The following is a 26,692-nucleotide window of genomic DNA, read 5'->3' on the forward strand; positions in this document are numbered from 1 at the left end:
GTAAAACAAATGGCAGTTAGGGCGCTCCATGCAAATACCGTAGAGCAGATGATAGCCAATCATGTTTATGCAATGATGGAAAAGTCATGTGATTGACTGTTGTCCTCTGCGAAGCTAAGATACTGTGACATATTTTGTGAATGAACCGTGAAGAGCGCACAAACCGTGAGGTGCACAGCCACCGGAGGTGTGGCAGACTTTATAGCATGTGTAAACATCATCCCAGGTGAACACAGTGAAGATGTGCAGTGAGGAGACCTCTGATAACCACGATGAGCACGATAACTGTGAAAACCCCCAACTTGAGCAGGATTTTGAGCAGCTTTCTAGCGTGCATCCTCATAGCGGTAAAATGTGCGTCTGAGCATGTCTCTGACAGTGTAACTAGCTTATCATTAAAGCCTAGCCTTTGTCCTTTGTGGACTATTTTGTTTTGAAATAACTTCACATGAATCTGTGTGCTGACGACCTATGCATTAGTTCTGCACTAAAATATATTACATTCTTACTAGAACATGCAGTGATCAATGTGCTGACTGCATTTATATAGAAGTGAAATTAGCCCGAGTGCTAATGTTGCATCATTAACGAAATGAAAGTGTTGACGACTACATTTGTTTTACACTAAAATTAGCCATTGGTAAGCCCACACGGAATCTTGCGCGTGCAGAATTCCGCAGATTTTTAGCACATCGTTAATTCTGTTTATTTACTTGAGTATATGTGTGTAAATCTATATTTATTCAGTTTTTTTTATTAATTTCAGTATTATTATTGACTAATATGAAAATGTTCATCTCATTTATGTACAATGCAGTTTGTAAAGTAATATTTTCTGTCTTTTAGTGGAGATATTATATGAGAGACTTGCTTTGTTTACCAAATAAAGTGAATCTAATTGAATTTGCATTTTAAACATCAAATAAAAGTTAAAAAGAAAATTTTTTATTTCACATATTAAGTTTTTAGTTATGATACTCCCATATAATAATTGCACAGAAATCTGCAGATTTTTACCAAAATTATCCGCAGAAATGGCAAAAAACGTCCGCAGATTACGTCTGGCCCTAGCCATTGGTAATGTTGCATTGTTTTTGCAATGTGTTATGAGCTGTCAAACGGCATGTGTGTTTATTTCCTGAAAATAAATCGTAAATTGTGGGATGTTGCAAAACATTTGCATCTTTTTTTTGATGACGTCACCAGCGACTAGCCGGCGTCGACTTGACTTTGATAACATAAAAGTCGACTTCCAAAAATAGAAAGTCATTCAAACCCTACTGTAAACAAAATACTAAAATTTCAGCTTTGCCATAAATGGAAGTTGAAATTTTTTTTTATGGTTTATCCTTTACTTTTATGACATACCAACTCTAACTGTATCCATGAAATCATCCAACAAAATGTTAAAATGTCAAAAGTAAGTCTCTATTTTACCATGGCAGTGATTTCATCAAAGGACTGCAGGAACTCCACGATCTTGGATTTGTGGGACGGCTCGACACGGGCAAAGCAGCGGGCAGTGAGCACCGCCTCACGCTGGGCAGCAGCAGACAGATCGTCAAACTCTCGGCCAGTGTAAGCCATGCGGGAAACATCGTCGTTCTCTCCGAAGATGCCGATGCGCCTGCAGATGGCGACAGCTGTGCCCTTGTTGTCACCGGTGATCATAATGACTCGGATTCCTGCTTGACGACAGAGTTTGATGGAAGCTGCGACCTCTGCTCTGGGCGGATCCAACATGCCAACGCAGCCCACGAAAGTCAGGTCCGTCTTTAGGAAAAGAAAGAGAATGTACAATTATGTGAAAGTTATGTAGCGGATTCAAATATAAGAACAAAAATGTAAACAAATAAATACATAACTAGAAATTATAACTTAACTAGAAAATATATTCACAACAATACATGCTGTGGTAAGAATTAAGACCACTTAAAAATTCTGTTTTACTGGTTTAAGTAATAAAGTTTAATGCTATCAAGGTTTGTTGATATTCTATAAAGATTTGGATTTATTCCATATAAATAAAACTGCAAAAATTCTCTAATTTGGAGTGTTTATTATAAATGACAATTGGTTAGAACAACAAATATGTGTATCTACTGATTTTAAATAATTATTCTGCCAAACAATGATTTCTTAATAATAAATTCTCTTCTGAAGTTGATATTGATATTTTGTCTAAGAATGAATATAAAAATGACAGCTTTTGTAAAAATGCTCTAAAAGTTATTATGTTTTATTATGTGTTACTCAACATAAATAGTAAATTAAAAAACATTTAAATGGTCTACTAATTTTTTCTATAGGTTTAATATAAATCATTTACATTATAATAAAATAAATATGTACTAATTTAAAAATAGTTGACCACTGCAAAAGTAATAACACAAAAAAGCTCCTCTCACCTCATACTCAACGAATCGGGTGGAGTCCTCCAGCACCAGGCTCTCTTTGCTCAAGGGATTGTCGCGGGTAGCCAGAGCCAAACAGCGCAGTGTGTCTCGTCCAGTGCCATACTCTCGAATCACAGACATTATCTTCTCCTTAATTCCTGGCGTCATTGGGACTTTATTTCCTCCTACACGGATGTGTGTGCATCTGTCAATCACTCCCTCTGGAGCCCCCTGAACACAGACATTAGATTAAGTGAACTGAGTATTGTCAAGTATGTATGATTGGCCACACTTGAAATTGGTCCTGTGCTTTTGACCCATCCCTGACACAGACACACACACACACACACACACAGTGAGTATACACATGGAGCAGTGGGTAGCTATTGCTTTCAGCATGCAGGGAGAAATTAGGGGTTAGGCGTTTTTGGGGTTGGGCGATGTTAACATCGTACAATGTCTAATATGAAACACTGCGATGGACGATGGCATTGTTGTCGTACGTGGCAGTGAATTAGTCATTTATGAATAATTAATTAATTCATAATAAATTAATTATCTGTAGCCTACCATTTCAACTACCTGATCCACAGGGTCTTTGTTTTACCCATAACCAAATCATAAATAAATAAAAAGAAGTTACACACAAATTACCACCTGTCAATCACTTTTTCAGCGAGACAGTGTCGTTATCATGGCATCAACAAACTTGGTTGGTAAAAAAGGTGCACAACCAACATGTACCATCCAACAGTATCTGAGGTTTTCGCTAAAATTACTAAGTACAGGCATGAAAGCGAAATATTGAAGCAGTGTACTGACGTTGTGACACGTTACCTGATAGATTCGTTTTTGTTTTAAAATGCCATTTTATACACACTTTTTATGCCATGTGTGTGGTTTAGTGTGGTTCACTCACCACCCCCCATCTTCCATTCTGCCAGGACTGGGAATCGAACGTGCAACCTTTCGATTACAACTGCCCTAAATAAGCTACGTGTGGTTTGTAGCACCACAACACATTTAAAACAACAAACCATGCTAGTTGAAGCACAGAAAACTTTAGAATCAGTAAGTTTTAAATGTTTTATTTTTTTTAAATGAGCTGTTCTGCTCACCGAGTGTGCATTTATTGGACTGTTTTAATAATAAAAACAACTAAAACTGAAAAACATTGTAAAATATTAGCAAAATGTTCCTATTGAATGAGGTTTACAGCTGAATTTATTCCTGTGATTTAAATTAATAAAATTGCACAATTTTACAGTTTTTACCTAGCAAATTAATACTTCTTTTAAAAAACTTAGTAGTTTTTAATCAGCAATTTGAAAAAATTATGGCTTTTTATTCTCTATTCTTTATCTTTGTTAAGCTGCTTTGACTAAATCTACAATGTAAAAAGTGCTATAAAAAGATGAATTTAATTTTAGCTCAAACTACTAGCTAGCTACTTATTAATAGATAGTAAGGTAGTGGTTTGGTTTAGGTATTGGTTAGGATTAGGGATGTAGAATAAGATCATACTTTGTAAGTACTAATAAACAGTTACTATCTCAATAGGCAGGTAATAAACTAGCAGTTTAAAGTGAGAATTGTTACTAACTTAAACTAAAGTGTTACCAAAAATCTTACTAATCCTCAAATTTTGACCAGTAATATATAAATGAATCTCTGAGAGTCTCCATGAAAAGCGTGGCGTTACCTTAACAAACATCTTGCCAATGGAGGAGCGAGCTTTGTTGGGTGTGCAGTAAACAGACATGGACTTTCTGTCTCTGGAAAACTCCAGAGTGAATTCTTTCTTCATCAGCTGCTTGATGACCTGAGAAAAACAAAAGAGACAGGTTTCAACCAATTACTCAGATTAAAAGCTGTCATTACACTGAACACCAAAAACAGCAATAACGTGGGCTTCCTCAACCACACAACCCACTGCTTTTGCAACAAACTTAAAATCTGCGGTTGGAAATGTGTGTGACTTACTGAGTTGCAAGCATTCGCCCTCTCGACCTTGGAAAGACCCTTCAGCTCGGTGTCGAACACGTTCATTTTCTCCACCAGACATGTGAGGGCGGTTTCTGTAGCTTCTCCCACCTTCTCATACACACCTTTGGTCTGACATAGACAGAAACACTTTAGGAACACTACACAACTGCTGTTTGGAAAACACACTTGCTCTATGAATGGCTCTTAATATTCTGGCTGATGCTGACAGGCCAACAATTATTTCCATGTTATTGCTGATGACCAATATTATGTGTTTGATTTTTTCATACCATCATCTATAGCGTTTTTCATCGCAAGATTAATAAAAATAATAATAATAATAATAATAATAATAATATGCACACATTCATAAAGCTTTGGGGGAAAATATTAATACAATTTCTGACTTGCTGGACTTATAAGGTAAAAGTTTAAGTAAAAGGTTAATGTTTGTTATATTCTATCAAGGTCTGACAACCAGGTTACCAACTATTTCATGGACACCAAATTCAAGGACTTTTTAAATAATTGATAAATTTAAATCGAGCACCTTTGTAATTCATACCCCAGCATACATAGCGCCATGAAAGTCCTTCCTGTACATAACATTTCACCTACCATTTTAATGTCAAGTTCAAATACATCTTTAACACAATTAGTTGAATTCAATACTGGTAATATTTAAATGTGGTTTCTGAAGTATTGATAGAATGCATTATTTGTCCTAGTTTTTAAATTTGTCAAGATTTTTAAATTAAGAATTTCTTTCTTTTTTTTTTCGATCAGTTTTTTTAAGCAGCACAGTATAATTATTGAAATCTCGCCGTAAACTTTCAACTCAAGCACTTTCAAGGACCTATGTTTATTTTTAAATACTTTCCAGGCCTTGAATTCATATGTCTGAAATTCAAATACTTTCAAAAAGTGTGGGAACCCTATACAATATTTATTCCAAAATTCAAATAAAAATATTGTCATTGGGAGGATTTTATTATAGGATGACAGTTTAGTTAGAATAGCAAATGCGTTATCAGTTAAATCAGGGTTTTTCCACTAAAAATGTGTTTCTTAGCTCTTCTGAAGTTAAAACTTTGACATTGTGCAGTTTAAAAATGAATATAAACATGACATTTTAAATTATTTTCAAAAGATTCATGTATTTTAAAAGATATAAACAGCAATATTTACACATTCATACAGCTATGGAATACGAGACCACTTAATTCTCAGGCTTTTTTAGACTTACTAAAATAAAGCTTTTAGAAAATGTAAACTAAAAAGCAACCCATAATATTCATTCATTCATTTTCTTTTCGGCTTAGTCCCTTTATTAATGTGGGGTCGCCACAGCAGAATGAACTGCCAACTTATCCACCATATGTTTTACGCAGCGGATGCCCTTCCAGCTGCAACCCATTACTGGGAAACATCCATACACACTCACACTCATACACTATGAACAATTTAGCCTTCCCAATTCACCTGTACCACATGTCTTTGGACTGTGGGGGAAACCGGAGCACCCGGAGGAAACCCACGCGAACATGCAAACTCCACACAGAAACGCCAACTGAACCAGCGACCTTCTTGCTGCGAGGCGACAGCACTACCTACTGCGCCACTGCCTCGCCACTGGCTTTTTTGGACTTTTTCATAAAATGTCAACTAACAAGCAAACCTTAATATAACTTTGAATATACATTTCTATTTATTAATCTCTTTTTTTAATTATAACTTGTGTTGTTTATACGGTTTATTACATTATCCAGATTTTCCATTCCATATTTTGTTGTTGTTGTAGTTGTTGTATGTCGACAACCAATAAATGGCCTTCATTTACCACAATGTTAACCTTTTTGTTTACACCTTTAGCCTTACATAGACAGAAATTCTTTAGAAACTCTTTTTTCCACTCTGTCTAAAAAACCTTACTAAAAACTAAAATAAATTTAAATGCTTCAAAATTATAATTATAATATACAGTGTGTATACAATTGCTTACAAATGATAATAGCATTTATGAAAGATTATTCTTAGTCATCTTCGATTGCCAGCTGAAAAGTTAATCTGATATCAAACAATAGCTAATGAATATCAATATTATACATTATATATACAGCAGTCAACATGTAAAGTGAATCAAAACCTTTAAACCTTTAAAACCTTTGTCCTAAAACTATTCAACAACACCAATACTTGTCTTAAGACAATTCAGACAAATGTTTTTGATCCACTTCAAATAATGACTACTGTAGAATAAATAAATATATGTAGATTTTTATATTAAAAGTAATCATTCCTATATAATTTAGTTCCTTAAAACAATGGCCACCTTCTAGAAGTAAACAAGTTTAGCACAACTGGAATGCTGCATTTGATTACCAGAACATTTTAAACTACCAACCTCATTGTAATCCAGAGACGAGTCATTACACAGAGCACAGATTGAGGCCATTTCAACCAGAGCATCAAACTGGGAGCATCGTACTGGTTTACCTTCATGACACCTGGAGTAAAAATAATAGAAACAAAAGGATGAACAACAAAACAATTTTAAAAATCCACAGTGCACTTAAATCAACAAAACTCACACTTGTCCATCAGGCGCGTATGTGGAGCCACTGATGCTGAACTCTTTCAGAGAGCAGGTGTTCCCATTGGCCTGATCAACAATGAACATCTGCAACAACAACAAAAAAAGCACATTCAAACTAAAATCTGTACCAGCAGGTGGCAGAAAAACCCACCGCAGAAAATATCTGACGCTCGAAAGCACCTCATGAAAACATCCCAACTCCACCTGACCTGAATCAAGCAGCGGTACTGATGTAAACACTTCACATGACACTCGCTTAAGAGTAAACCAGGAGTTCAGAAGGCCTTTAAAACCCATCCAAACATAAGCAAACGGGCATTGAGGATATTTTTAAGCACAGAAGACAATCAGATACCCCGGATATGTCAAGAAAGAATTGAGAATAAAAGAGATGAGAGCGAGTGGGATGTAAAGTGGAACAGCAATCCCGCTGTAGTTCAAAAAAACCCAGTGGACGGCAGTTGAAAGACACAAACAGAAAGAGTGTGTGGAGAGAGGGGAGAGAGAAACTGGCACTCTGACTGCAGAGATAGAAGACATGATTGGTAAAAACTCAAACATTTCAAACTGATTAGGCATGGGATGATAACCGGTTTCAAGGTATACCACGGTTTAGAAAAGTCAAGGTTTTAAAACCGTTTCTGTTATACCATTCCTATGGTATTTGTAATTTTTTCCATGTTTTTTATGGCTATTTATCGAGGTTTTTTTAGGGCAACAGTATCTCCAGCAGAAAAACAACCCTCCACATCAACTCAGCCCATGATTCAGGAAATATCTGAGACACATATCGCTTACTGCAAACCTCCAAGTATGCTATAGACCTGAACATTGCAGTGATTTACTTTATATTCAAAGAAAAGAAAGATATCTAAAGATGTCATTTCAAGTTGTAAAATAATCAGTATTTTTGAAACTAATAAAGACAGCAGAAGTCATTGTCTGATATTAATTAATTAGCCTGACAATACTGTGTTCAATGGGGAAAAAGGTTGTTGTTTTTTTATCCAGACATTTAAAAATAACTTTTTTTAGAACTGTAATCACAATACCGTGATATTGTGAAACCATGATATTTCTATCCAAGGTTATCACACCCTCAGAATCTTATACAGGCCCATGTCTACATCTGATATCAAATTCTAGAAAAGAAAAACACAAACAATGCTTCCTAGGAAGAACAAAACACATATTTTAATTGGAAAAAAATTATAGCAATGAGTAAGTGACTAAAGATCTCAATATGAGGCTTTGCAGTTTATAATGCACTCTGTTCGTGACTTTATATGACCTTCAATGAAAGTAATTTGTGGAAAATTCACCAGAAAATGTTTCAATTTAGAATGACTCACTAATGAATCATTCAGAAATGTATTGAACAATTCACTGAAAAGAATCTCCTCAAAGCAACATTTCTGAGCATTTCAACCTGAAAACTAAGAAAAAGCTGATAACTTAAATAACTTAGAACTGAGTGGGGGCATTTACACTAGGCATGGGCCGGTATAAGATTCTGATGGTATGATAACCTTGTATAAACATCATCACAGTTTTTTCTCTTTTAACACAATGTATTTTATTTTTAGAGACATTTAAAATGTTTTGGAGCAGTAAACATGTCAGGCTAAATAATTCAAATGAATCATTGACTTCTGCTGTCTTCATTTGTTTAAAAAAAACACAAATTTCTTTACAATTTAAAACACCATCTTTGGATATGTTTTCAGCAGGAGATACTGTTGTCCAAAAAAACAAATAACTAATAAAAAATCTGACATATACCGTAGGACCAGTATAGCAGAACATTTTGCGGTTTTAAAACCTGGACTTTTCCAAACCGAGGTATACCCTGAAAACAGTTTTCGTCCCATGCCTAGTTTACACTACTACTTTTTAAACTGAAAATGGAAACATGATGTGTTTTGACTCTTCATTTACACAACAGCACAGAGTTTGGGATCTTGAAAATGCAAACCTAGCATTTTTTTGGAAAAATGTCATAAGATAAAATGCATAAGACTTTATTTTACTCCTATTTGTTTACCCGCCAAAAAATAAAATAAAATAATAATAATAAAATAAAAAGATCAGTAGCCAACCTATACTGTATATAGCAAAGGCCAATATACGTTTTCATTGTCAATTAATTGTCATTTTTATTTTCTGCTTGGCTTGTGAGTGTTAAAAAGGATCTTATTTTTACAACATTATTATTCTTTCTGATAACACTAAGAAAGCAAATCACCCGTTTACTTATTTTATCTAACAAATTCATGTTATTATTGATTACCCAATCAATAAGTTGCTATTGAAAGTATAAATATGAATATAAATTTATTCATATAATTGTTTCTTATTAATCATTTCCAAACAGTTTATTTCTCTTCTAGAATATCATTTTCTGTTACATTTACAGTGCTCATAAGTACATCCCCTACAAATCTATCTTTTAAATTCATATTTTTAATAGGAAGCTATATAATATTAGATTTGTGCATATACATTAGATTAGTCAGTACTAAAGCCAAATCTGGAGCTTATCTAACAAAATTACTTACGATAATGGTCCAAAAACTAGTACACAAAAATTTTTGTAATAGAAAAATATTAAATAAAAAAAGAGGAAAAAATCAAGAAGCGAATAAATAAATAAATAAAAAATAATAAAAAAATTGAAAATCTAGTTGAAATTGTGTAGGTTGTAATTTATTTTTCCAATATTTTGCTTGAATTTTTTGTATTATCTTTTGATTTCTAAATATGTTTGGTGACTAAAATATTAATTTAATAAATATATCTGTTTAATAAATCTGTTTGGTTTAAATACACCAAAATACATTTCCTATATTCACTGAGAAATGGATAAAAATATTCATTTTCAAAACGGGCTGTACTCAATTATACTGACTGAGCATTGTAATGTAACAAAATATATAATCCCTGTTCTGAGCATGAATATAAAAAATGCAAATGGCAGACAACCACTAAATACTATCTCTTAGAAATTTCATTAAAGATATCATTCATGGAAATGATGCGGAATGAGTTAACCAATTAAAAAGAGTTCAAGTTTAATACAGCTAGAGATGACAAGACTGTTTATCTTAGCTACATCCGTCCCACAGTGTGTTATTATTTTCAGTCTGTCGATGCAAGCCGGGACATTTAGGGTAAAAACTATTTAGGTTTGAGCATTCGCAGAATAAATCAAGCAGAACATTATTTTAAATAACTGCTATTAAAAAGACAAACAAACTGGGTTCTAAATTTACCCTTTCACCATGCTGAAAACGGATTGAAATCAGCAGCAGCACATTCATCCACATTCATACAGTACAGCCCACAGTGAAGGCACTGCTGAGGATCATAGACAAATCTCACACACACAAGGTCAGTTATGCAACACTACTGCAAGTAACTGACTAGCGCATACTGATCAGCTCTCGCAGTAGAGGTGCTGAAGAACAGAGAGACAAGAGTAGATGAAGGCGATGACAAAAGATTAAAAGAGAAAAGCACACAGGGACTCAGTGAAGGGGGGAAAAAGAAATAAACCATGTCGCCTTTTGAAATGAATCCTGTCAAACAGAAAAACAACATAGAGATGCTAGCAGGGGTGGTCTTAACACGAGGTCATGAGGAACGCCAAATCAAAACAAAACAAAATGATTAATCATGCTAATATCAAAGCTGCAGTTTAACGGTTTCCGTCTCAGGCCAGAGCAAGTCACGTACTGACAGAATCATCATGAATGTGTCTTTATTGATGTGTTATTTTCTATGCAGTGATATCGCTCTCGGTTCTTGGCTGAACCCCAGACTGAAAATTTCTAAACAATAACAGACTCTGTTGCCAAAGAATGAAATTATAGGCTAAACTGAATTTATAATAGCTGAGGGTTGCAAGTTATTGCTTCCTCTTTGATGGGCTGCTCATTTCAATCTGGGGAAATATTTCCAGGACCCTTACAAGAGATTCATTGATCCACCAGACAGAAATTTAGTCTTTCTATTCAGTCTTTTTTGGCCTTTTAATTTGGCCAATCTTTGTTCCAGATTGTACACAAACTGCTCTGCACTGATTTTAAAGCAGTGTGTAAACTGAGATGGAGCACAGATGCATTAACAGGCATGATGTACTGTACTGATGCTAACACTAAACCGTGGCTGAACACCCATGGAAAAATCTAAAAAAAAAAATTTCTTTAACTTTAATTTTACAAATATTGACCATTGTTCTTGCATAAAAATCCAAAATCAAACAAAAAATGCTCAGGGGTACCTTAAATAATGTGTCTGTGCTCTTTGGGCAAGGGATTAATCAGAATAATGGGGTTACCCTAATAAAGGCAAGTGTTTGCCAAAACAATTAGGCACAGTTTTAAGGAAGAGCCATGTAAATAAAGGCTTTTTAATTTATTTTTCCCCACATTTTTCGAGTACCTTGGACTGATATTTGCTGTTTATTGACCATTGTTCATTTAATACTTCTGCAATTTTATGCCGTTTTCAACATTATAAAGATTTTTGCATCGGTGATAATCACTCACAATTATCAATGCTTTGTTTCGCATTTACACCCAAACAATTTTCAAAGTAAATTCACAAAATCACTTCATGGCGTTTAACGAACAACATAAATACCCCAGTACACAAAGTGGTACTGCGAACTTTATGCTTCTGAAAGACATTATTTGATCATTTTGTTAGACATTTTGTTAGTCCGTCGCATTTATCATACAGTTCTTTGCATTTACTCTAATAAATCAAGCAGGTCCACAATAATCTTGCCTTAACACAACATCGCCGTTATTAGGAATGTGTGCCAGGCCAGAACTTTTTGTGCTTGAGTGCCACCATGACGTGTTTACTGTAACCAGAAGCTCCAGACACCAGAACAAATGTGCTAATTTCACTGTTTGAGTCGTTTTAAAAATGGCGCGTTAAACAAACAAAATAAAAAGTATGTTTAAAAGCAACCCACTGTCTTGAAAAAATGTTCAGATGGTATTTTGTTTAGATGATCTCCATTTGATGCATATAAAAATACCAGTGCTTTGGCAGCTTACAACTCTAACCAAAGAAACGATGCTATTCCTGCTGTTCTACAAACGCCATCTACTGGTAGAAATAATTAGAATTAGATTTTCTTCAGCAAGAAGAAAGTTTTTTCAGAATTTTTTTTTTTTGTTTAACAATCTAATTAATTTATGTGAAAAGTAAATAAATAAAAACAAAGGAGATAAAAAAAATCTGTATCGGAATCTTACAACATGCTTGTTAAAAAAAAATAAATAAATAAAAATCAGCCATGAAAAACAAAAATTCTTACCCTGCAAACAGACATCTGGTTGGTAGTAAGAGTGCCGGTTTTGTCCGAGCAGATGACGGAGGTGCAGCCCAGTGTCTCCACTGAGGGCAGAGAACGAACGATGGCGTTCTTCTTGGCCATACGCCGAGTACCCAGAGCCAGGCAGGTGGTGATGACGGCGGGCAGGCCTTCAGGGATGGCGGCCACAGCCAGCGCGACTGCGATTTTGAAATAGTAAACGGCCCCGCGGACCCAGGAGCCACCATGAACAGGGTCGTTGAAGTGTCCGATGTTGATGATCCAAACTGCGATGCAGATGAGCGAGATGACTTTGGAGAGCTGCTGACCGAACTCATCCAGTTTCTGCTGTAGTGGTGTGCGCTCCTGCTCGGTGGATGCCATTTCATCACGGATTTTACCGATTTCAGTGTTCACACCTGTGGCGACCACTACTCCCACCGCTTTTCCTGCAGCAATGTTGGTACCCTACAAACACGAAAGCAAAGTAACTTTTAAAGATACAGTTTATAAGAATTCACATTACAGTTTACTAAAAAGATTTAGATATTAAAAAATAAACCAGATGTATGTTTGTTTTTTTAAGTACTTATTTAGCTCCAATATTGCCTGATGAACAAAGGAGTGTTTTATTTTGACTTTGTTAAATCTAAGAACTCTATATCTCCAGTTTGATGGTAATAATTTAAACTCATTATGAAAAACATGTTAAGTGTTTTTAGTTGCAAGATGACTTCTACAACAAAAAAACTTTAATGAAATTTAGTATGGACTATATGGAAGCCATACTGGTTACTGGATGAAACAAGCTTTTTTTCCAAGTCATCAGAATGAACTAATAAACTAATATTGGGTATTTGGCTGTGCATAGAATCAATTAATATAGAATGCAAATGTTACTTTCCTCATTATTAACATTAAAATAAGCTTTTCCATTACCTAATGTTAACATAAGACATAAGTAAATGTTAATGATTTAATACAACTAAATTGAATTGAACACATCTTAAAATATATTTTCATATTGTATGAGGTTGTGAAGCACAAATGAACTTTTAGCATTTAAAAAAATTATTTTTATAGAAAAAAATTTTTACATTTTACCCATCCACAGCCATCCAAAATATATATATATATATATATATATTTTTTTTTAAGGAAATTCACAAACGAATAATACTGTTTTTAAATAAATACTGCTTTGGTGAGCATGAGACTTTTTAATGCACTAATTTAAAACTCCCAAGATCCCCAAACCTTCTGAATAAAAAAAAAAGATCTAACCCCAAATATGAGCAAAAGCAATAATAAAGGACTACAATATAAAAACATTACAATATAATCAGAAGTCTGGCTTACAGAGAAGAGCATGTTCTTCTTGTCCTGGTTCACAGCACGAGGGTCAGGGACTGGGTCTGTGTGCTTGATTACTGACACTGATTCTCCTGCAAAGACATGATGCAAATGACAGCTTGATTACTTGACTAAGCTCAGAATAATACACGAGGACCAGGTGAGCGGTTCATCAGGCACATGTCCAAGTCCTTCCTTGGGTACGTGTTTCATTTAATTTATTAAATGGTTCAGAACTGTTCAGGATGGCAAAGAATCCCAACCAAAAAACTGCCATGAATGGAGCAACTAAAAAGATGTGGAGAAGTCAAACAGACCGTTACCAATTAAGGCAGTGAAGCAAGACCTGACTCCTACAAGAGCACTTCCTTTCTGTCTTTCCCCCTAACTGGACTGCAGAGACTAAGCACAGCTGACCTCCCTTTAAAATAAGAAGCTCTGAACCTTCTCAGGAGAAAAAAAAAAAATCCACCTCATATCAACCACCGAACTGACTTTTTAAAGTGGCTTTACTGCAAAATTTGTTCAATGGAAAAAAGCATTCCTTTTTCAATAGAACGCCTCTGATGCACTGATAGAGACTATATTTAACTGTGGTTTTGTGATGAGATAAAAGAGTAGTGACATTATACATATGCAAAAAAAAAAAAAAAACACAACATTTTTGATTGGGATATCTACAACATACAGCATTATATAGGCACTAGAAATCAGACCTTGGAAGAAATATTTTAAACTAGTGTTGTCACACTGGAATTTCAGTAACAATCTTCACTGAAATTTTAAAAACGCCAATTTCCCATTAACATTTGAGTGTTGTTGCTCAACAGTTTGACTGTGATTGGCCATCAGTTCACTGCTCTTCACAGAGTACAAACACAGATACAAGAACACTGGAGTGTTTAAAGTCGCGAAGATCAGCAGATCACTCGTATGTTAGCTTATAGACAGTCCAGCTGATTGACGTGACTCTGGAATGCTCCAGTGTCCCTGGAGTGACCTTGTTCAACAGCATGCAAAAGTCAGCAGGAAATGGACATTTTTTAGTACCGAGTGGTAAGGAACTCGTTGTTTTTGACAACACTATTTTAAACGGTGGATATAAAATATTTCGTCAGGTCAAATTGTATTCACATAAAAACTGGTTCTAAAATAAATAAATAAAAATATAGCCCAAATTTCAAGTTCAGTAAACTCGAGTGAGCAAATTAGCATAACAAAAAGATGCTTGACCACAACATTACAAAAAAATTATCAAAAACATTGTCACGGTGCGCAAAAGAAACACGTCAAATCTTTAATGATGTCATAGAAAAGGCAACACTACTGAGTTCAGTAAACGATCACAAACAAACAATGGGCACATCCTGATTCAAGTTCTTATGCACTATTTTATCCTGTTTGCTATAAACCATGGAAGCAGGGTTTAGTTCAGTGTTTAGTAAAAAAAACAAAAAAAAACTGTGAGGATAATTGGGAGGTAGGGCTTTCATGATCATGAAGTGAACGTTGTCATTTTAGAATCCCAATGACACCCCAACGTTGAATGGACTATGCCAAATGAGTTACAGTGTAACCTAAACTGTTATTGTTAGATTCATTACTTATTAAAAACACAATCCCTAGAGTCTGACATTATATCTGATTGCCAATAAATTGCAGTGCCCATTATATTTAAACCTGCTCAAAGGCTAGAGTAATTTGCACAAGCATCACCATTGTTTTTACCTGTTAAAATAGACTGGTCCACCCTTAGAGTCGTTGACTTGATTGACGTCAAGCGAATGTCAGCAGGAACTTTGTCACCCACTGAAAGGAAACAAAAACATGCTGTTAGATAGAGATAAATCCTCTGCTTAAAGTGATGAAGGCCAACCCAAACAACACTCATGTCATTGCAAATTTATAGGAACATATGAGAGAGCAATAAAAGACGGGAACAGCTGGCACCAATAGCCTAGTGGTTAGATCGTCGACATGTTAACGGTGACCCGAGTTCGATTCCTGGCTCGAGTCCTATGCACATACTTTCCCTCTTTCTGTTCCCCACACTTTACAGTCTATAATCTCTACTGTTCCATAACATTAAAAGGTGAAAATCCCTAAAAAAAAAACACAGGAATACTTGAGGAGAAAGGTAAAGGACTTTGCAATAGGAAAATTCAGGTCAGGATCTACAGATCAAAAAAGCAATGACAACAAAAATTGCCAAACTGACACTATGCCAAGCTGGAATTCTGAAGACCCAAGCAAACCATTCTTCAATCTCAAGTATTAGCTAATAGTTTAGCAATTGACTATAATGGATTGTACTTTGAAGTAGGGCTGCACAATATATTGTTTCGGTGTCAATATTGCGATGTGTGAATTTGTAATAGTCGCCTTGTGAAATCTGCAATGTTGAGTTGAGATCATAAACCAGGAACCACAGTTCAGAAGACGTGATATGTGGAGCCATTGCAAAATTTACATTGAAAAAGAAAGATTTTCATTTGGATGTGTTTTTAAGGCCTGTGACTTTATAGAATTTCAAGTGAAATTAAATAATTCGGCCATTAGATATTATAATTTGAAGCTTTATCAGAGTTACTTGTATTTAATTATTTTACATCTGATCCTTAAGTTTTTGTACCTCAATACTGTTAAAGAAAACCATAAAGCATGGTTTAGTTCATTTCAATTGTATACGTCTATGCTCGTATTTTTTTGTTATCTCTTTTGGACATATACTACTCTACAAAATCATCCCAATCAACGTAATTATGGATTCTTTCCAAACAGTGCTGTCATTGTATTCCATCACAATATATACTGCAGAGAAACTAAATATGGTAATGCACTTTTTTTCCAATATAGCCTAGCCCTACTTTCAAAGAATGAAATTAAAGTCTGAAGGCCAAAAATAAAAGAAGAAATGGTTCATCTTAACCACTCTTAACCTCACTTAGAGCTGATCTCTCAATATCTTCTGATCTATCACTAGCAAGAATGTTTTTAATTTAATAGTTAGACTTGAAATAAAAATCCCATCACAATTTTTCTCGACAGAATCTGCAGTGACTGCAGAGAAGGGGTTAATGAACAGTACATCTAAGGCTTTAAAATGTTCTGGTTCGTCTTGAATGTGGACAAAAATAGATTCCACTTCATTCTTTCCACAAACATAAGGGAGTTTAAGTAATTGCTACTAGGAAAAAAAGCTAATGTAAATACCTTAATCTTTTCCAAACAAATCACTTAATGAACAAGGCGACTGATACTTAAGCGTGTTAAACACTTGAAGTTTATTAGTCATTTGAGATGTCATCTGTTTGATTCTAATGCATGACGTGTAAATCGAGTTTATAAAAGAGAGGTCAATGTCAAGGAATCTTTTCACAAGATGTTCTGGGTGGAAAGAACTTCAAATAACCTGAGGGCACTGTCCTGAATGCTTTGCCTTTTCTGGACTAAGTTTTAACCAACATGCAAGTGTACCAATAAGCTTCTATGTCCTTTTTAATGGAGCGGAAGACATGACGGGTGGTATCAGACCAACACAACTCCTAAAATGGAAAAGCTATTTTCATTCAAACTGCAGTGCATGGTGAAGCTAATGGCCAAACATTGTTAGCCAATAGAATGTATATAAGTAGAGGTCTAATAAATTTGAGAAATATATATATATATATATATATATATATATATATATATATATATATATATATATATATATATATATATATATATATATATATATATATATATATATATATATTAGTTATTATATACAGAACATTTTGTGCAATATATGACATGTGTTGCCAATAAACAAACTTTATTAGATTTAAGCACTCACTTAGGTGGTTAAGTGCACTCAATGCAGCTCTAGGAGAGGTCTGTATATTAAAAATAAAAATGATCCAGTTTTACACATCTAAAATGCCCCTAAACCAAACTAAAGAATGTGGAACATAATCCCGATATATAGCTCATCCAAGTTAGAAAAAGGTCATATAACAGGGTAACCTACTTTAGGTAGAAAAGGAGAGAAACACTGTCAAGAATAGACAGTAGGAAAATAAATTGTGGAATATTTAACATTGTTTCAATAACTCTGGTTAATGATAAAGAATTCAAAAAGCCAAAAATTGCATAAGCTGCAGGCATTTTAATTAAAAGAGCGCTAAAAAAACATCTTCAAAGCCCTACTATGCTATAAAGCTTAGCATTTTATTACCGATCCCTTGATGATTTCATCTAATGGTGATCAGTAAGACGAGTAGGTACTACTACAAAACCCAGAAATCAAGGTCACTTTCACAGAATCAAAAGAAGGAAGTTGAAAAGCTAACTGAGAGCAAGTGGTTGTGTAATTTTTGCTGCTAATGGGGGTTGGAAACAAACCGTCAAACCCTCCTCAATGACTTGAAAAGAATCAGCGACTTCCTCCCGAGAAACAGCACAGGCCATCATATTAGGTTGTGATAATTGTTGCAATAGTTCAAACTGATTTTTTGACAGATAAACCGAAGCGGCTTCAACTCTAAAGTTTGTGCTAGAAAGAGTGTGCTTCGGAGGACCAAGACAAAAAAAGCAAAAAGAGAGCATACTCTGAAATACCATGAAATAAATAATAGGACCGTACTTAAAACTAGCATAAATGGTTTTTATTCATGTTCTTACACATTGCCAGGTGACTGTTAGATGGTCGAGTCAAATGAGACCAATCTTAATTTCTCCCTAAAGCATTAAAATGCATTGAAATAGTTTTTTTGCCACCAATTCTGAATTTGTCGAGACCCTTTTCTTTAATTTGCAGGAGCGCTCATTGCAACTCTACAGCACTGCTGAATGCATTAACCCAAGTCATGCACCTTCTTCTTGTGAACTCTCACACAACGACTGACTAATAATTAGTCTGTTTTGGAATGGTGGTCTTTTGTTGGTGTTGGAACCCATTTTACCACACCACAAACCGATGTGATGCATCTTAAAATATAAAGTGGACAAGCTCAAAGTGTTTTAGACCCAGTTTACACAGAGGGACTTATAGTTTAATCAATAAAATAAATAATACCAAGCAGTAGAGTACAGCACAGGAAACAACAATGTGTTCAAGGCAAAGACCCCATAATAGGATGTCAAAAAATGTGTTTATCTTCAATGCAATCAAGTTGCTTCAGATAAAAGGTTTTATGCATTTAGCCAAGAAGGGTATAAACAGACGTTGGAGCTAGTTCCAAATGGGCAGGTCAGCTCCAAATGGGTGAGACTTGAGCTCCAAGTGGGCTGTCCATACCTCCTGGAGTTTTCATTGATCTATTTAATGTCTCCATGACATGGAGTCCAAATTATTGTGTTTCATTAACTTCTACACCAACCACAACCTACTTGTAGTCCCTCCCAATTGGATGTCACCTAACCTACTTGCAGCATAATTTCCCCACGCTTAGAGCACTCCAGGCTGCAGCGATACCTACTTGATTTAGGCCATGTCCACACATACATGGGTATTTTTATTATTTGTAGTTTTCCCCACTTTCATTCCATGTCCACATGAAAACGCACTGTGATGCATGTTGTGGTCATGCAGAATCAACAGGTGGCGATAATTACACTTTTATATTGAGTTCACACCAGACAGGGTATTAACTATATTTAATAAACTGCATTCAAGTCAATGCAAACGTGAGTACAGAGGCAGATTACCATCCCGCGGATGAACTATGTGGAATATACAATTCATTTGCCGCAAATGTGCAGAATTTGCCTCATTCACATCTTCCCTCTTTGGAGTGAGCCCAGCCGTGTTGGCCAAAAAGAAAGGAGAAAATAGCGTTCACACTGATGTCAGGAGGCTAAAACTCCGGTTGTAGCATCCACATGACCACACTGTACCCAGAGTTTTGGAAAATCTTCACCCTGGCCAGAGTTTTTAGAAAGTTGCCGTTTTGGTCACCTGACACTCCGTTTTTATGTGGACAAACAGCCAAATTGCACTGAAAAAAGTGCAGTTTTGAAAATACCCGTGTTCGTGTGGACAGGGCCTTAAGTCTGTTAAATGCAGGTAATATAAAAATTCAAATATGAGAAATAAAAAAACAAGACGAATCTAAATTGTTAAGATTAAAATAATGCAAGCATCCATCACTGGTTGACATAACAAACATTCTTGGAAATACATAAGGAACATCGTGACCCTTAATAAATTGGGTTAGTAAGCAACATTAGAGAGATCCAATCCCTTCTTCAAAGGGAGCATTAACAGTTCCTTGTAATGTCCCCATTTGCCTTTGGCTGGTTTGTTCAAAGATCACTCCCTCCCAAGCAGTCACAATTGGCTGGGGCTCCCCTGAGAGTGCTTCTCCAGGGAGCCGACAGAGGCTGCAAGTCCAAGGACGACCCGAGCACGTAAACACACAGGGCCGGATATGCTCCCTGTCAAGCAGACAACTTGTTCTCGAAATCTGTTCCCACTGTTGCTGGTGGGACTAAACCAATGCCTGCTGCGGAAAGCAAGAGAGGACAAAGAGCAGAACACCTCCCCTTTAAACACCAGAGAGAAGAGAACATGGCCATCTGGCTCACTGATTATTTATCACGTCAAATCTCGACTCTTAACTGCACATCCTGTCTCTGTCCCTCATTCAGGCTCTCCACCAGGACAAGGGTGGTCGTTTCGACATCAGACCTGCAGTAAGGTCATGTTTCCAAGTTGTACACAGCACGAAATGCCCAACCCGAGTGAATGCAGAGTAACTTCAATTTAGTACTAGACAAATCCCACGAGTCAGTGTTGTAACCATAGCAAAGCAAACAGTCTTGGTTGATTAGCAGTGAGGCACAGTAAATCTAGAAGCTGGTGAATTACAAAAAAGAAAAATATATGCGTCAGTGGGTGGAAGACTGTGCTAATTTATAACGTTATTTTATGCTTGTAAAACCACAAAAGCCCATCTAAAATGGCTGCTTGACACTTTCTTCAAAGCATGGTTGGTATTCACACCACAACGGTGAGCATGTGGCAAAGGCAGTTGGCTAAAGTTTCTTAACCTTTCCATTCTACTTTTAGAGGTCAATTCTTCAATCAGCATGCATTAGTATCATGCTTCTTTTGGTCCTTTTGGTCAACAAGGACTTGTCTGCACTTGCCCCATCCTCCAACTAGTCTCTTTGACAGATGTCTTGAACTGACATCAATGAATGAGAAGTGTCACTAAAGATAGAGTGAGTGAATCAGAGGAATAGTCATGAGGAATCAACTCAATGTGATTGATTGTCTCTTCATTCATTCATTTAGTGGTTCCCTGACTAAGCCTGGTTTATCCAAAATGGGGGTTAAATTTAGGCCCCCAAATGACCGAGATGTAACCGAGAGAATACAGTTATTTTTCAAAATAAAGACTTTTTAAAATAAAAGATCATTTACACTCGGATAATAAATAAAACAGAAATAATTAATGATTTCTTGTGGGGCCCGTTACCAATTGATCCACGGATCGGTACCGGTCTGTGGCCTGGTGGTTGAGGACATTACTTTCTTTAAGAAGTAACCTAGTGACATATTTAGTTACTTCATAAAACTTACTTCATTTCTTCTATAATAAGTAACTTAAGATTGTAAAATAAAACTTTTTTTTGCCAACACTATTTTATACATTGTACAGAATTAAAATTAATGAATTCAAAACACACAGACACAAATCTGCTAAAAAGTATGCATTTTGCATTCAGCCATTTTGGAAGACTTTGAAAATCCATTTAGATTTGCATTAACAGCAACCCTCTGAAAGCAAGCTTTTGCCACATTTTGACAGAGAAGATGAGCACAGCTGAGTGGTCATTCTGTCTGCAGATGACAGGAGACGCTCCCCAGGCCCAACAGATCAGATGTTTGGAATACGATGCGGCATGACGGCATCACTTTACATGCTACCAGCAGACAGATGTATGAAAGACGGAGGCAATAACGTGGGATGTGAGAGGCAGTCATCTTCAGCAAAGCCCTGCAAGGTCATTCTTCCATGAGAGGGGAGTGAAACAAAAGCAGCTACATGGAGTAGAGTTTATGACTCACCTTCTTAAGAGCAGAGGTAGGCACAAAAAAAGTACAAGCAATTTATTGCTACCTCTTCACCTACTCCGCAAGATGACGCAGCTGTTGACAGGGTAACAGCACTGAGAGTTGGAGGTTTAGAGCTGCTATGCTAGGAGTTAGATCAGCTGTTTCCATTTTCAGATTGCTGCATTTGGGATGCAATTCACGTCACTAGCGCAAACAATGTAGATGGAGTTACATGGTAATGTTTAACACTCAACAAGGAATTTGAACAAACCCCACATTTAACAATGATCGACAGTACATGCAACACGTATGCTAGCCAAGTATGTAGATCGGGAATATGAAAAGCCATTAAGTATGAGTGAGTATACAAGCTGCACTTTTGTTAAAAAGTGTACAGGATGTCAGCAAGCGAGTGTGATTACATGCACACACCGTAAAATATACACAGTTCTAGGGCTGGGCGATTAATCAAGAAGTAATCGACATTCAGAACCTATAATCGATTTCATTTTTCCAGGTCAATTTTTTTCCCTACCGCGTGTGGAGTCATGTGACCCCACTCTGTTAAGGCACGGGTATGGTATGGTGCAGCCTTCGCGGGGTTGCATACCCGAAATACTTTTCGAAAAATTCAACTACATGTCACAAGTTTGCTTTACATTGATGATGATTGGAAGCTGCGCCTGTGATGCCTCGAGACGGCATATTTTCCGTTACAATAAAAGAAGATTCAGTAAATGCACTTTTTAAAATATTATTTACAGGATATAGAAGAGTTACTTTATTTAGAAGAGATACTGCTTATTTTCTACTTTTAATATGAAAAACATTGAAAATAGTTATTTAAAAATATTTTATTTCCAATAGTCTGAGTTAGTTATTTTCAAGAAAGAAGTGACTGTTGGTTTTAGGCAATGTGTGTTTTAATTTCAGCTGTTCAATGTTGATGTTCAATAAATAATCATAGATAGTAGAGAGTAGTGTGTGTTCGCTTCAATTATTTTAATATCAAGTAATGCACCCCTCATTCAAAAATCTCTGACTTGTAATATGTGAGCATATTTACTGTACAAAACCTGTCAGTGAACAATAAGACAATTAAATAAACAAATAAAATAATCGTTCATTAATCGTAATCGAGTAAAAATGTTCAATTAATCAAGATTTTGATTTAAGGCCACATCACCCAGCCCAACACGGTTCCACAATCTATTAGTGTTGGCAAAAATTAAGGAATTAAGTTAGCTTATTGGTTTATAACTTTAAGTGGGTTGAACATAAAACAATTAAGATGTCTCCATAAAAATATCTCAAGAATTGTGTTTCAGCTCATTTTAAATAAGTAGTTTAAACAAATAGCAAATCAAATTTTTTGAGTACAGTGCATTTTAGCACAGCACTAATCAAGCATTTTAGGGTTGATGAAATTTTCATGTATTTTAAAAGAAGTCTCATGCTCACCAACAATTATTTGTTGAAAAAAGTACAACAAAACACTAATATTGTAAAATATTACAACCTAATACAATTTTTTTGTGATGTCAAGGCAAAATTATCACCACCCAGCGTCACATGATGCTTGAGAAAAATGGTATAATTATAGTAAAAAACATTTTTGACAAATTTTTGCTGATCTGCTGCTGCTCAATGGATAATAAAAATCTACTGACCCTTAGGGCTGAGCGACATGGCCTTTTTTTTTAAAAATGTACACATGACAGAGGCCTGAATTATGAAGCTTTTTCTTTTTTGACAGGTGTGCTTGTGCTGCCACGTTCTTTTTCATTTCATAGAGCACAGCATTTCCCCAAGTTCTTTCCTGCTCGCTGTCATGTTGTTTGTGTGTTTCTATGGTAAATGGGGAGGGGAACCCCAAGGGGAGCGTAGCATTCATTAGGAGTGAAAACTGATTTTCATTTAAGCAAATCAATGTAAACTAGACACTCAAGTTCATCGATAAAATAGAGTTATCGCCCAGATCGACCCACACAAACTCTCAAAATTTGAACGTATCTCTATTGTGTATTTTTAAAATCCAAACAATTCCCTCAATCTGACTCAAATCAAATGTCTGAAGTGCACATAGAAACACATTCACTTGTGTACGTCAGGCGCATGCGTCACAATCCAAACCCTGTAGGTCTGCCTCAAGATACATCATGCAGACCTCATCAGGGAGCAGGGGACCATCACTTTTCAAACATCACTGAACCATCTGCTGAAGGACAGTCCGTCGACCTTAGAGCAGAGGCTAGTAGATGCACGTGCACGATCAAAACTGATGCGAGATCAGCTGTGGGCCATAGTGTTGCCCAATAGAGAGGTAGCACAGCTGCTGCCTCTAGACATGCACTTAAGATTCCACTCACGAGACTCCCTTTCCCCCCCTGCAGTCACCTCCTCTTTGTTTCCTTCGACATCGTCTTTCCGCTGTACTGTTTGCCTCTATGGACAAACTCGAATCCATTTACCCAAGCTTTATCCTTGCCAAACAGAACTTTCGCACAGTCAGACCCCTCTATGACCTTCCTCGCTCATTTGCAAGGTGAAAAGGAATGCAGTTCTTTCACAGTCCATCTCTGACTGCAGATGCAGACGTGCTGTGGAGTGACGCATATCTAAGCCCTCTATAAAAAGGACTTTACCTTCTCTCTCTCGCTGTGGGTTAGATTTAAGCTCCTGTTTCGAACAAAATGGTTGCAAATTTGACCCCAAAAAAATGTAAATGAGTCATTGCTGGGAGAAAACAGACAAAGCACACAATGTTTTGTCAAACATATGTTAGAATATGCAACAATGCTTGTACATGATCAGCGTTTAAAACATCACTTCACTCTTCACTTCACACATTCTACTGTGTATTCAAAACTGGCTCATTTTGGAGCACTTATTTTGGAACTTGACACATTAGATTGGTTTATTAAGCCATATAATTCTCAACGGTTCTTTCTCTAATGATTCAGAATCGATTTTCAAAACTTTAGAATAGGTTATATGCAGAAGCACCCAGAAGGACTTTTAATTTTGCAGTAACCTGGGTCAAGTGCTTCCGGTGAACTGTATGCAATTACACAATCGGCGCGTTTAAGGTCTGTTTTCTTTAAAAATCAGCGATCTTCACTTCCTGAGTGATATCTAAAATAAAGTGGGTCTCAGATTGTACAAGAATCACTGCATTAAATTACATTTTCCATTCCATGTTTTGAAAATATGAACATTTGTTTTACTCCAGTATTTTCAATGGTGTTTCTGCACTCGCCTGCTAATCCTGCATGTTAACGGTTTTTCATCTCGGTTTATGCTTGAACAACTAAATGAATGCTGAAGTCTATTTAACTGATTATATTTTAATTACATTACAACATCAATGCTGTAAAAGAAAACAGTATAAAATTTAAAATAGTCACATTGACCATTCACTGGACGTTTATCAGTATGGGCAGAAACACTAGCTGCGCATATACCCTATTGAGTCTGTTTTCAAATTAAATTGCGACAATGCAGGCGCAAGCTAAAAACAGAAAAATATTACATGTCAACAGGCACATGAATGGATTCGCTTCATTTAGACAAAGAGGGACCAGCTTAATGATTTCATGAAGAAATAGGCCACATTTTAGGTTAAGACGTTAGAGATATAAAATGAGGTCATATGGAAGGTCATTTTCCAATCAGATTGTGACTCCCAGAATCAAAATTGTGGTCACTAAAGATTCCAACTCCTAATAATCATGCTTGGAACTGCATCAAAACGACTAGCCAAAAAAAAAAAAAAAGCAACCCATTGCCATGAGCTTTAAACATTGTTTAAAGAGTTATTGTGTATGTAGCATGAAATAACAGCAGTGTTTGCTTTGTCATTGCCATAGAAGAAATCATTGGTTAACCTGAATCAATGAAAGTGAAATGTCAAACTGAAATTAGTTAATTTTCAATCCATTCCGATTGATTCAAACAGCATCCTAAACAATGGTCACTCCGTTTAAGAGTGAGAGAACAGTTGATTTGCACATGACTCCTGCTTGCATATTTTGCGCCATTTATAAAAAATCTTTTCAGAAAAGTCTTATGAAAGTGAAGAACCAGGAGGAAATCGCATACTGCATAGCCGTATATATAACATGAGGTCATATGGACGGTTGAACCAACTATAAAGGAAACCAAGGTTTTATTTTTAGCAACCAAGTCTTTTTTTTTTTTTTCATCCGGAGTTTTGTTTCAGCTTCTGCAACGAGTCGTCTGGGTTCACATCCCATAATATCAACTCTTAGATGTATCCTCAGCAACTCCTCCACCCACACAAACTGCTCTGTAAGTGGAGCATTTAATTTTGCATAACCTGTCCGTTTAGGCACCCCTTGCAGGTTATATAACAGGTACAATCACCTGGTTGTGCTAGTGCAGAGAATTATTCAGAGACTCGAGAACATCAGCTCTTTCAATCCGCATCCTGCTGATGAAGGCTTTATCATGTGGCTTTATTTCTCATCACAGCCCGTTTCACCTCACCATGACTAAGCAGTGCTCTAACTCCACCTGAAGCTACCGAGCACACACTCTTGTTCAACCCAGCATGATGATACAAAAGGATACACAATGCAAACAGAGAGTGCACTGAGCCAAAAGTGAAAACCTTTTACAGTCGCTAAAGATGAAGCTTTTTGGTTAGTCATGGTGAACTGTTAACTTTTCACACTAACTGAAAGAGTCTTCAGAGCCACCCAATATCTACAACACTGAGCGAAGCAATAAGGAAGCGTCTAGTGATCTATTTCAGGTGAGCAAAGAGACGTGGCGGTGCGTGACGCAATCTAGAGCAAGGGGCACTCCTGATAATCCCTATTCAGATGAATTCACCAGGGAACTCTAATGCTAAAAGTTAACCAAATTACAAAGTACATTACTTTTACAGTTGTTCTATTCCAGGAAAACGATCATAAATACTGATGACTCATCTTGCATTATTATGCAAATACAGATGAAAA

General features: G+C 36.1%; 1 protein-coding gene across 1 annotated transcript in view; it reads right to left on the minus strand.

Moving 5' to 3' along the window:
- atp2a2b (ATPase sarcoplasmic/endoplasmic reticulum Ca2+ transporting 2b) overlaps nt 1–26,692 on the minus strand; it is a 52,892-nt gene that overhangs the window by 9,822 nt on the left and 16,378 nt on the right. The window contains exons 6-14 of the mRNA XM_056445758.1: nt 15,389–15,469; nt 13,667–13,752; nt 12,311–12,775; nt 6,974–7,062; nt 6,787–6,889; nt 4,380–4,511; nt 4,099–4,218; nt 2,409–2,627; nt 1,438–1,773 (exon numbers count right to left, since the gene is read on the minus strand). Coding sequence (XP_056301733.1) covers nt 1,438–1,773; nt 2,409–2,627; nt 4,099–4,218; nt 4,380–4,511; nt 6,787–6,889; nt 6,974–7,062; nt 12,311–12,775; nt 13,667–13,752; nt 15,389–15,469 — 1,631 coding nt within the window. The remainder of the gene's footprint in view (nt 1–1,437; nt 1,774–2,408; nt 2,628–4,098; nt 4,219–4,379; nt 4,512–6,786; nt 6,890–6,973; nt 7,063–12,310; nt 12,776–13,666; nt 13,753–15,388; nt 15,470–26,692) is intronic.

Source organism: Danio aesculapii, chromosome 21 (genome assembly GCF_903798145.1).
Source record: "Danio aesculapii chromosome 21, fDanAes4.1, whole genome shotgun sequence".
Lineage (NCBI taxonomy): Eukaryota > Metazoa > Chordata > Actinopteri > Cypriniformes > Danionidae > Danio > Danio aesculapii.